We start from the raw sequence: 12,504 nt of genomic DNA on the forward strand, positions 1-12,504 counted from the left end.
AAGTTTCTACCCAGAACAGGATTAGGCACAAGCTCGGAGAGCGGGGGTGCTTGCAAGAGCTCACCCCACTTCCCTCAACACTCCACCTACTTCCCTACAAGAGCCCTAAGTCTTGGCAGGGAACTGACCCCACAGCCTCTAAGCTGTTTGTCCAGCTGTCCTGGCCTCCCCAGGCCACAGGTTCTTATATACCTTGGCCTGGGGAATGTAGCAGGCATCTGGACACCCACTGAGCCCAAGCTAGAATCAACATATGCTGGGAGGGGAGGTTGGGATGAGTTACAGCCTCCTCGGGCCTTTTCTCTACATATGCAGTTGGCTCATCTCCAAAACCCCTTTAGCTTGGCAGTGAACACCTCTAGAGCCACGGTGAAGGGTTCAGCTTTTCGCCGTCATGGCTCCAGGCCTATAATCCCAGCCCTTGGGAGGCTGAGATCAGAGAACCAGGAGTTTGAAACTAGCCTGGCATGTATAATGAGACCCTGTTGGAGGAAGAGGAGGAAGCCGGCTTTGAAGTTAAGACCCTAGTCTAACACCTCACGTGCCTCATGTGCCTGAGGACCTTTGCAGACAAAAACGCCCTCCCAATTGAATGCATACAAGTGCAGTTTGCATAGCATAGTATCTGGCCTTTTTTTTCTGGTGGGAGGTTCTTTAAGAAAGACCTCATCGCCAGGTACTGGTGGCACACTCCTTTAATCTCAGCACTCAGGAGGCAGATGCAGGAGGAGCTCTGTGAGTTTGAGGCCAGCCTGGTCTACAGAGTGAGTTCCAGGACAGCCAGGGCTACACAGAAAAAACCTGCCTTGAGGGGGGAAAAAAAAACCAAGGTCTCATGTAGTCCAGGGGGCCATCAAACTCACTATGTAGCCAGGACTAAGCTTGAACTACTATCCTCCTGCTCAAGCTGGTTTTGAACTCCTGAGCTTTAGCCCCCTGCCTCAGGTTTCCCACAAGCTGGGACTACGGCACAAACCACCATTCTTGGATAAAGGCTTCTCTAAACTCTTGACCTGTGTTGGCTCATTTTACCCTCCAGGAACAGAATGAAGGGGACATTAAAACCATCCCTATCTTGAAGCAAGGGCACTAGGTACACAGGAGTTTAATAACGTGTTCCTGCTCACACAGCCTGAGAATATGGCAAGAGGGCTGACTCTGGAGTTCAATGTTTTACACCAGATGCACCTTGCAAATCAAAGCTATAGAGCAGCAACCTGCCCAGTCTGTGATCCAACCAATCGGATCCAACAGAGACATCTAGTTAGTGTTCAACACTGCCTCTGATTGTGAATAACCCAGGCTCAGGAGCCAAAAACTGTTGGAGGAATTCAAGTCAATTTAGCTAGACTTGTAGCTGAAAAGAAGATTGGTTCATGCTCAGTGTTTAAAAAATAAAATAGAAGAGGTGGCTAGAGAGGTGGCTTAATGGTTAAGAGCACTGTCTGTTCTTACATAGGACCCTGGTTCAATTCTCAGTACCTACATAGTGGCTCACAACTGTCTGTAATGACAGTTCCAAGGAATCTGACACCCTCTGTGGTTACCAAACATGAAAACGGTGCACAGATATACATGCAGGCAAAACATCCATACATATGAAATAAAGTAAGATTTTTTTTTAGAAATAAAAATCACAGCAATGGGAAAATTTGAATCAAGACAATTAAAGGAGGAAATAGGGGCCAGTGAGATGGCTACACACACACATACAGACACACACACACTAATTAATTAATTAAGTTGGCAGGCTGTGGTGGCACATGCCTTTAATCCCAGTACTCAGGAGGCTGGGGTAGGTGGATCTCTGAGTTTGAGGCCAGCCTGATATACAGAGCAAATTCCAGGACAGCCAGGGCTACACAGAGAAACCCTGTCTCAAAAAAGGAAAAAATTAAGGTAAACAGTGTGGTGGTATACATTTGAAATCCCAACACTTGGGAGGTGGAGCCAAGAGGAGTCATTCAAGACCAGCCTTGGCTATATACCAACCGGAGGCCACCCCAAGCTATGTGAGACTGTCTTTAAAAACAAATAAAAAAGAATAATCCAAGAATGTGAAAACTAAGGTCCCAGAAGAATGATCCCCATTTTGTCTGACTTTGCCCTTGTCCCCGTGACTTCAAGAGCAACCTTTGACCACCGCTGTTTCTTCCAGTTGCACAAGGCTGTTGTCCTGCAAGACGTGAGCTGTCCTGGGAAGGCCAAAGACCAGGGTTACTCAAATTAGCAAATAAGAATATAAGATTCTCAGTCAGATCTGCATTTCAAACTAACACATAATTCTGGATATAAACATGGTCTATGCACTATTAGGGCTATACTTTTAAAAAATTAATCATCAATTGGAAGTTCAGGTTCAACGGGACTTGCTATCTTGTCTCTGGTGTTATTCCTGAAGACAGACTTTGATGTCCACAGAAACCCGTCAGGAGGCCAACACATTTCCCAGAGTCCAGACTCCTCAACAGAGGGAGGACAGAAGTTCCCACCTTGTCCCCTTCTGCATCCAGGTGCCCAGATGGCTGCCCCCAGTGAATCCACTCTCAGTCCCCACCATCCCCTCCTGCCCTTTATACTCACTTGGAAAAATTCCACTGACACAAGGGACACTCACAGGGTTAATCCTCCTGACACCAAGTCACACTTTAACTCATTGTCTTCAGGCCAAAGATTAAAAGTTGCCTGCGTAAGAGTCAGGGCTCCAGCAGACCCTGAAAGCTGAGCTGTCCAGACCCCCGAAGTGAAGAAAAGAGGCGAGGGCAAGGGAGGGCCAGAACCAGGGGAGAGAGAAAGGAGGGGCGGTCCACCAGCTCGCTGTCCCGCCACAGAGCCGGCTCATTTCCAGCTCCAGGAGCCAGCCACTCAGCTGCAAAGGCAGCAACAGCCCCACTCCTCAGGCAAAGGGCAGCAGGCAGGCAGACAGAGGTCCTAGAACTGGAGGTCTTCAGTCTCTGACTACTCGGCCTGGCCCAGCCCCATGGCCTTCAATGACCTCCTGAAGCAGGTGGGGGGCGTCGGACGCTTCCAGCTGATCCAGGTCACCCTGGTGGTTGTTCCCCTGCTGCTGATGGCTTCCCACAACACCTTGCAGAACTTCACTGCTGCCATCCCCACTCACCACTGCCGCCCACCTGCCAATGCCAACCTCAGCAAAGATGGAGGTCTAGAGGCCTGGCTGCCCCTGGACAAGCAGGGACAACCCGAGTCTTGCCTCCGTTTTACTTCCCCACAGCGGGTACCACCCTTTCACAATGGCACAGAGGCCAATGGCACCGGAGTCACAGAGTCCTGCATTGATGGCTGGGTCTATGACAACAGCACCTTCCCTTCAACCATCGTAACTGAGGTAAGGAGCTGGGGCTCCCTCTCCATATGACACCACTTCACCTCTCAGACAGTCAGACACAGATACACAGACACAGACAGACAGACAGACAGACAGACACACACACACACACACACACACACACACACACACACACACAGTCAAGTTCCCCGGGGGCCAAGATCTGGAGATGAGCTAAAAGCATTCAAGAGGGTGGTGTCTGTGGAAGGTGGATGTGGGAGCTGCTGAGTGCAACTTTAAGTACTTGGCTCCCAGGAGACAACAGCAGAACAAACTATGGCTGAAAGAGCGAGGCATGGGCCCCAGAGGATCTTCCTAGAGGAGGCTGAGGGCCTTCCTTGCATCTGGTTCTCTTCTCTGCCCAACTCTGGCTTACCTCTCCCCACAGTGGAACCTTGTGTGCTCTCACCGGGCCTTCCGCCAGCTGGCCCAGTCCCTGTACATGGTGGGAGTGCTGCTGGGAGCCATGATGTTTGGCTACCTGGCAGACAGGTCAGTCCTGGGTAAGCCAAAGAGCTGGGCTAGCTAAGCTGGGGTTGGGGGCCCCTGGCTGGATTCAAGGCAGGGGTGGCTGGTTTAAGTGCAAGACTCAGGATTCTTCTTAGGTCCTCAGAGGACTGCAGCCCGGGGCCTCTCCTGTGTAGCTCAGCCTGGCCCCCAGCAGTCCTCAGACCCCTGACATAGGTCTCCCCTTCCCCCACAGGCTGGGCCGTCGGAAGGTACTGATCTTGAACTACCTGCAGACAGCCGTGTCAGGAACCTGTGCAGCCTATGCACCCAACTACACCGTCTACTGCATTTTCCGGCTCCTCTCGGGCATGTCTTTGGCTAGCATTGCAATCAACTGCATGACACTAAGTAAGGATTGCTCACCTACATCCCTCTCATCACCCAATCCCCCAGCCTCCTCCCCTCCTGAGCCTCTCCTTCTGCCCCCTCCACCCATCCCCCACACCCTGCCCTCTCAAGCCAATACCTCCCTTAGATCAGCATTTCCAGTCAACACCACCCTGCCTTCCCCACCTCACTCCATCTCGATTCCTCACTTATTAGTAAGATTGAAGACTTGTGGTCAGAGTGACCAAGACAAGCCAGGTACAGGAGACCTTAGGAGAAGTGAAGACTGTATCCAAAGGAGATCCAAAGGCCGTGAGACAGGCCAGGCATGGTGGCATGTGCCCAAAATCAGGAGGCCAAAGTATGAAACCAGATGGAGCTATATAATGAGTTCCAGGCCAGTCTGGGCTAAATAGCAAAGAAGGTGGGGATGGCAAGATGTCTCAGAGGGTAAAGACACTTGCCACCAAGGCTGATGGCCTGAGTTGATCCCAGGACCAACTGTGGCACGCCAGTTGTCCTCTGACTTCCACACACCTGCCATGGCATAAACATATAAACACAAAGTGGGAGAGGAGGGAGGGAGGGAGTGAAGGAGGGAGGGAGGAGAGAGAATGAATAAATAAACAAATGTGATTGTTTTAAAGGAAACATCCTACCTAGAGATACCAACTATAATTTCAGTCCAGGAGTCAGATCTTACTCCATTTTTGTTGGTATTGTTTATTTGTTTTGTTCTGATACAGGGTCTTATCATGTGGCCTACAATTCATGCCATTCAGCTTCTCCCTCCTGAGTGCGGGAATTACAGGCATATTCCACCATACCCAGATGTCTCTCACTTTTTAAAATTAATATAAAATATCATAATTATTTTAATATTGTGGCTAATCTAATATTTCTAAACAAGGATAAGCCAGCATCATATGCACCAAACACACTTAGTGACTGAGGATAGTTGTGTTCATGAACCATCAGTGTGCTTCCTCTAATAGATCACACACACACACACACACACACACACACACACACACAATTTCCCAGATAATGAATCTGAGGCTGGGTAGAAGAAAATAAATTTACCTGAAGTCATCTCTCAAGTCCAGGAGGGAATGAATCCAGGGATTCACAATTCTCTAGACAAAAGGAACTAGCTAGGCCTGAGCTGGAGCTGAGACATGCCTAAGGCTCCAGCTCCAAAGTCAATGTACATATTCAAGTGTATCCCGGCAGCAGAGTCAGAAGTCCGCCAGGAACCTAGCCCAGCCTCTTGAGACCTTAACAGAATAGTGGTCCCCTTCCGGCCTGGACTGATGCTTCAGGATGGAAAAAGAGTAGTACTCTGACCACTGAGGGTGGGTCCAGCCCAAGGCTGAGGGAAAGGGAAGTGGTTTCTGCTGAAAACAGACTGAGTAGTCAGAGTAACTCTGCAGGGAAAGGGGGTGTAGTCAGGCCCTGGGGGCAGAGCCAAAGAGCAGCAGGAGCATGGAGAAGGCAGTCCCTGGGGGTCCCATTTCCATTCACTGTCTCCACTCTCCCTACCCTGGCACCCAATCTCACTGAAACATCTTCTACAGAGCTTTGGGAAGTACACGATTGGGAGAGGGCAGGAGCGGTGTCTCTTTCCACCCAGCAGCCCAGTTACTTGCAACACTCTATTCTAACCGCTTTCCAGATGTGGAATGGATGCCCATCCACACCCGCGCCTATGTGGGCACCTTGATTGGCTATGTCTACAGCCTGGGCCAGTTCATCCTGGCTGGTGTCGCCTATGCTGTGCCCCACTGGCGCCACCTGCAGCTTCTGGTCTCTGTGCCTTATTTTGCTGCCTTCATCTACTCCTGGTATGTGGGATCTGGGGTGGGAAGCAATGACCCAGAAGCCTACAGGACTACAGGGGACAAGCCAGCTCCCAGAGCAGGGCACAAACCTCCCCAGAAAATTCATCCAAGACAGAAAGCTGACCCCAATCCAATGCTTCTGTTGAACAGACTCTGAAGCCAAGGCTGCGGGGGTAGGTCTTGTCCTGGGGGCGGGGGGGCATGGCGGCAGTTCTCCGGCACCCCACAGTTTGACCTGCCTGCTGACACTCCTCCTCCCTACCCAGCATCCAAGAACTAAATTCTGGGTAGGGGATGAGTGATTATCAAAGTGGCCACTATTTTGTGATCCTTAAGGTGATCCTTAAGGGGGTCTTGGCAAGGGCCCTGCTCCCCAAACATAAATAAAACTCTACTATATATCTCTAAGCCAGAAGACTAAAACTGAGACTATGCCAACATCCACCTCTCTCCATCCCCACTCCCAGGTTCTTCATTGAGTCAGCCCGCTGGTACTCCTCCTCAGGAAGGCTGGACCTCACCCTCCAAGCCCTGCAGAGAGTGGCCCGGATCAATGGGAAACAGGAAGAAGGGGCTAAGCTGAGTATAGAGGTAAGACAGCGTTGTCCCTAGATGCTGCCTGAGCTCCAACCCAAATACCAGTACCAAGACCAGACTCAGAGGCTGGACCAAGGGCGTCCCTAGGAGGAGCTCAGGCCCTGAGTCATGCCTATCCTGCCAGGTGCTCCAGACCAGCCTGCAGAAGGAACTGATGCTAGGCAAAGGCCAGGCCTCAGCCATGGAGCTGCTGCGCTGTCCCACCCTTCGTCACCTCTTCCTCTGCCTCTCCATGCTGTGGTAGGCTCAGACAGACACACCGGTGGACAAGCAGCCTGATCAAAAGACAGAAAAGCAGGCTGAGGGAGGGCATGGATGCAACGGGTGGACAAGGCCAGGGAGGGGGAGGGAAAGTCAGCAGATCTGCTGTGAGGAGTAGTAAGGACCCTAAAGAAATAAGAGTCCTCCAGCTCAACCAGTTCCCATGCTAAACTGGTCTCCTAGCTTCTCTCACCAGCCCCGATCCTGTATAAACCACCTCATTAGGACAATGTTCTCCAGAGCCCACAGGTTTATAGTGTGAGGAAAGATGAGTGAGCTTTGAAAACCACTCAGAGACTTTACTGCTCTGGTGGTGCCTGGGGGGAAGTAGCACAGGCAGAAGAGGACCCACACATATCCCCAAAACACACTTGGGCCAAAGGTGATACAAACTCAAATCTTCCTTTTCCTGTGCAGTCTTCCCATTCTCTCTCTCATGTGCATCACCATGGCAATCCCATGACAGTTAAGTGGGGCATGGTCAGGAGAACAGTCTTGCCAAAGAAGTCTTTGCTGGCAAGTTTAGGTTTATTCTCTGTAGAGGGTTCAACCCTCAAACCTATGCTTTGTGAACCCCTAAACATTCTTAGCAACTAGATGAAAGTTCCCCTGTTCCCTGGGGTGTCTAGTTAGCCCAGGATTGGAGGACTGCCCCAATTCTTCAACTGTGCAGCTTGAATATGCAGTTGCAGTTTCTGAAGAAGCACTTGCCAAGCAGATCCTAGCTCCCAAAGAGGATACCCCATGCAACACTGTATTCATGAAACAGCACCTTGTTTAAGCTTGTCTAACCAGCCCCACATCCCTCTCCAGGTTTGCCACTAGCTTTGCCTACTACGGGCTGGTCATGGACCTGCAAGGCTTTGGGGTCAGCATGTACCTTATCCAGGTGATCTTCGGTGCTGTGGACCTGCCTGCCAAGTTCGTATGCTTCCTTGTCATCAATTCCCTGGGCCGCCGGCCTGCACAGTTGGCCTCCCTGCTTCTGGCAGGCATTTGCATCCTGGTGAATGGGGTAATACCAAAGGGTGAGCACCTACCAGTGTCTTGGCACTTAGTACCACCCACCCTACCCCTTCAGACATAACCCAACTTCTCAGAAGAAAAGAAGCCAGTACCTCCAACCTCAATTCCTATGCTCCTACTCTCCCCCATTCCTTTCTCTCTAGACCAGACGATCATACGCACCTCCCTGGCTGTGCTAGGAAAGGGCTGCCTGGCTGCCTCTTTCAACTGCATCTTCCTGTACACTGGAGAGCTGTACCCCACAGTGATCCGGTGAGTGGGAGCCCAGGGCACAGAGGGGAGATCTGGGGAAAAACAGTCCCCTGCACACACTAAAGCCAGAAGCCCAGAGCATAGCTCAGTACACAAAGCCTCCCCCCACACACACACACCGAAAAAAAAAATTGGCCAGGCGGTGGTGGCAATCGCCTTTAATCCCAGCACTCGGGAGGCAGAGGCAGGTGGATCTCTGTGAGTTCGAGGCCAGCCTGGGCTACCAAGTGAGTTTCAGGAAAGGCGCAAAGCTACACAGAGAAACCCTGTCTCAGAAAAAAGAAAAACAAAACAAACAAAAAACAAAAAACAAAAAACAAACAAAAAAACATAAATCAGGGCAAGATATATAGGAACCAGGAACCACTCAGTTACACATGTCAAGGTCTGGCTGACAGAGATGTGGCTGTCCAGCCCCCAACTATTTCTAAAGGAGATCTAGAAGGAGTCACCATCTAGAACAGGATAGAGAGCCACATCTAGGGGCAATGAACTGAAGACTTCAGAACACAAGTTACAAGCTGTGATCATATCTAAACTCCATCTTAAACCAACTAGCACATCTGAAACTAAAACCACAAACACGCATGCAACTTCCTACAAGAACCACTCCTGAAAATATGCCAGCGATAAGGATGAACTCAGCACCACTTTATAGTGAGATAGGAGAGGCATTAAGAAAGAAAATAATAAATCCACTTGAAGAATCAAATGCAAAACCACATGAAACGTCAAAGACCTGAGAGGTCATAGCACTGGGATGAGGCATCGTGGATCTATATTATGTCATGCCTTTACAGGTTTCCAAACCAAGTGTGTTCTGAGTATCAAGTATCTCCTTAATCTTTTCACATTCTCATAGCTGATCAAAGCAGGGACTATCATTCTCCTACACATGTGAAAACAGACACACAGAAGTGAGGTGACTTCTGCAGGGTCATGCAGCTGCACTGGACCCCGATGCCACTGCCTCCTGGGTCAATGTTTTTAACCTTTCTCTCATAGAGGATGTTCTTGGTTAGCTGGATTTATTTTTAGATATGTTCGTTTTTATTTTATGTATGAATGTTTTGCCTGCATGTATGCATACATACCATGTGCATGCCCAGTACCCACAGAGCACAGAAGTGGACATCAGATCCCTTACAACTAGAGTTACAGATGGTTATGAGCTGCCACGTGGGTACTGAGAACTGAACCTGTGTCCTCTACGAGAGTAGCCAGTGCTCTTAGCAGCTGAGCCATCTCTCCAGTCCCTCATAGAGAATGAATGTTCTTAACACACAAGCAGCCTCCAGATTCCTTCCCCTGAGGGGCCTAACTAACAGGTCTCTGTGAGATGGAGACAACTATGATTCAAAAGGGATGCAGGTGTGCTGGGGTGTAGCTCAGGGGCAGAGCAACTGTCTTGTGGGTGTGAGGTCCTGAATTCCATCCCTAGCACAGCTAGAAAGAGAAAAGGAAAACAAAAACATTCTAGATGATGGTAACCTAAGAATCACTGGTCTTACCCAGTGGTCTCATGTGACAGTTGGAAACTGAAGCCCGGAGATGTAAAGCGATTGGCTGAAAGTCTCATAGCAGCTTAAGGACGGAGGCAGAACTCAGTTTCAAGTCCCCAGTTCTCTAACGACAGCCCTTCTCGATTTCCCTTTTTGTTTTAAAAGTCACCACAATGGCCTGGGGATGCAGGTCAGTAGTAAAGCGTCTGGCTAGTGCAAGGTCCTGACTTTGCTGTCCAGTACAACCAGCAGCAAAACACAAAAATGTGGAATCATTTGCTAGTCAAGTAGGGAAGAGGAAGCACAGGAACGTCCAGAGCTGTCAGGACTGCCCTGCTCCGAATGTGACCACTGGTACCCATACCAGAGCTCTAACCAACACCCACTTGACCACAGGCAGACAGGCCTGGGCATGGGCAGCACCATGGCCCGGGTGGGCAGCATTGTGAGCCCGCTGGTGAGCATGACTGCCGAGTTCTACCCCTCCATGCCTCTCTTCATCTTTGGCGCTGTCCCTGTGGCCGCCAGTGCTGTCACTACCCTCCTGCCAGAGACCTTGGGCCAGCCACTGCCAGATACAGTGCAGGACCTGAAGAGCAGGTAGGCACCACCACCCCTCTCCCAGAGAGGATCGGCGACTTACTCCAGGTCATCCACCCAGGCTGGAATAGCACTGAGGCTCAAACCCAGGACTTCTCTTCCAAATCCGAGTTTAGTCCCTTTGTCCCCTAGTGGAAGATTCTCCCATAATCCTTCTTGGGACTCTCAGCTCCAGGAAGGAACGGTTGCCATTTGGAGGGGGCAGATAATAGGTGGGCTAGTCACAGACTGAGGGGAGAGCCGGAACCATCTCAGACCTGGACAGGAGGCTGCAAACCCAGATGTCTGCTTTCCTTCCCCCAGGCGTAGAGGAAAACAGAGGGAACTGCAGAAGCAGATGATGCCACTCCAGGCCTCCACACAAGAGAAGAATGGACTCTGAGGACAGAAGGGGCCTCACACAGCACTAAAGGGAGTGGGCTTCTACAGGTCCTGCCACCTACATGAGGTGGGGGCATGAGTGGAGAGACCAGACCATCCAAGTGTGGAGGCTGCTGTTCAGAGAAATGCCTCCCCAAGGGTCACTTCAGTAGACCCCACCAGGAACAATAATTAAAAGGTCTGACTGTGTGCAACTTCTTAAATGGAATGTGCTCTTCATCAGCAGTATTCCAGCTCAGTGTTCACACGGTCTGTCCCTCCCCCAGCTCCATTGCCCTCCACCTCCAGGACTTTACAAAGAATCCCAGATAATTAAAAGACTCTCTTCTCCCACCTTGGTCCCTTCTTCTACGCCTCCACCTCTCTGATCCTAACATTTCTGTTTTAGCTAAATGCCTTATGCCCCCTTCCCTTCCCAGAAATCAGAACTCGATGAGAAACTGAAATGAAAGCAGCCAATCAGAGGCTCTGGTTTGGGTTCTTCTCCCTCTGTAAGAGCAGATAGAAACTTCTAGCTGTAAAAGAGAACGATGATCATAGATGATGTCAGGATGCTGCCCTCTGTAGTTCAGGCTACTAGCCAACCTGGTTCATTCTGTGTTTGCTGAGTCTTCAATCTGCTTGTTTCCCGTGGTCCAGGGACAGTGCTGGAGAGTAAGGACAAGGGCTGGACCGTATTGAACAGCCAGGGATAGCCAACACTGAGTGCTAATTACGTGCCAGGCAACATCTTAAGCAGTTTGAATATATTAACTCAGTTTCTCCTCCGTCACTCTATGGAGGTAGATATTGTTTAAGAATAATTTGGTTTGGTTTCATTTTTTGGTTATTTTGTCAACTTGACACAAGCTAGAGTCATCCAACAGGAAGGAACCTCAATTGAGACAAGGTCTCGGGTTGGGGATTTAGCTCAGCGGTAGAGCGCTTGCCTAGCAAGCGCAAGGCCCTGGGTTCAATCCTCAGCTCAAAAAAAGGACTCCATAAGTGGCCTGTAGGCAAGCCTGTGGAGCATTTTCTTAATTAATGATTGATATGGGAGGGTCCAGACCACTGGGCTGGTGGTCCTGGGTGCTATCACAGAGCAAGCTGGGTAAGCGCTGGGGAGCAAGCCAGTAAGCAGAGTTCTTCCACAGCCTCTGCTTCAGTTTCTGCCCTGTCTTCCCACAGCGATGGAGTGTAACCAAAGAGTTGTAAGATGAAATAAACCCTTTCCTCCCCAAGTTGCTTTTGGTCATGGTATTTTTGTCACAGCAGTGGAAATACTAAGACAGGACCTCATATCCCCCCGGCTGGCCCTAAACTCAGTACATAGCTGAGGATGACCCTGAACCTTGATCCTTCTGCCTCCACCTTCCAAATGCTCGTACTTTAGGAGTGTGCCACAGTGCTCAAATCTGAAAGTGGACTGTTTTGTTCCCACTTTAACCTCTTTTCAGTCAATACGTCAGTGAATTTGTAGCATTCTCAGCATTTTCTGTGTCCAGAGCAAAATGGAACACTCCAGAGGACCCTCAACTACCTGGTCCTAATAGAGTGCTCCTGGTAGAGAGCTCCTCAAAAGCCACGTTCTCCAGACGTCACCTTATCATGCCAGGTCCCACACAGGCTTTACTCCAGTCCAAAGCTCTTCCTTAGATGTTTTCTTCCCCTCCCCAGAAGTTTCACTGCCCCAGAGAAACATAGAGGACAGAGGCCTCACCAGCAAAGCTTCCAGATCCTGTGGTAGGCTGGATGGAGGAACCCACAAAGACACCCACAGCCAAATCCCTGGAACCTTCTATTGTGTTGCCTAAAACAAAAAAGGAGTCATGCAGATATGATTATTTTAAGGATTCTTTCTAAGATGAGGATACTAGCC

The 12,504-nt window shown here is 50.0% G+C and overlaps 2 protein-coding genes across 4 annotated transcripts in view; one reads left to right on the plus strand and one right to left on the minus strand.

Moving 5' to 3' along the window:
• LOC118594502 (solute carrier family 22 member 19-like) overlaps positions 1-12,504 on the minus strand; it is a 703,508-nt gene that overhangs the window by 123,069 nt on the left and 567,935 nt on the right. The gene's annotated exons all lie outside the window — the stretch shown is intronic.
• Slc22a6 (solute carrier family 22 member 6) lies at positions 2,707-11,493 on the plus strand. Of its 2 annotated transcripts, XM_036204394.1 has the most exons (11): positions 2,843-3,007; positions 3,236-3,349; positions 3,738-3,841; positions 4,053-4,207; positions 5,862-6,030; positions 6,495-6,618; positions 6,749-6,864; positions 7,699-7,913; positions 8,055-8,163; positions 10,062-10,265; positions 10,569-11,493. In XM_036204394.1, the coding sequence occupies exons 1-11, from the start codon at positions 2,981-2,983 to the stop codon at positions 10,645-10,647; spliced, it is 1,416 nt and encodes a 471-aa protein (XP_036060287.1). In that variant the 5' UTR covers positions 2,843-2,980; the 3' UTR covers positions 10,648-11,493. The 2 variants fall into 2 exon arrangements, with proteins under 2 accessions (XP_036060278.1, XP_036060287.1); XM_036204385.1 differs by having other exon boundaries at positions 2,707-3,349.

Source organism: Onychomys torridus, chromosome 1 (assembly GCF_903995425.1).
Source record: "Onychomys torridus chromosome 1, mOncTor1.1, whole genome shotgun sequence".
Taxonomy (NCBI): domain Eukaryota; kingdom Metazoa; phylum Chordata; class Mammalia; order Rodentia; family Cricetidae; genus Onychomys; species Onychomys torridus.

Coding starts and splice junctions, on each gene's coding strand:
- Slc22a6 (XM_036204385.1), top strand. CDS start 2,981: ATGGCCTTCAATGACCTCCTGAAGCAGGTGGGGGGCGTCGGACGCTTC. Junction 4,208..5,861: donor AATCAACTGCATGACACTAA/GTAAGGATTGCT, acceptor ACCGCTTTCCAG/ATGTGGAATGGATGCCCATC. Junction 8,164..10,061: donor CTGTACCCCACAGTGATCCG/GTGAGTGGGAGC, acceptor ACTTGACCACAG/GCAGACAGGCCTGGGCATGG.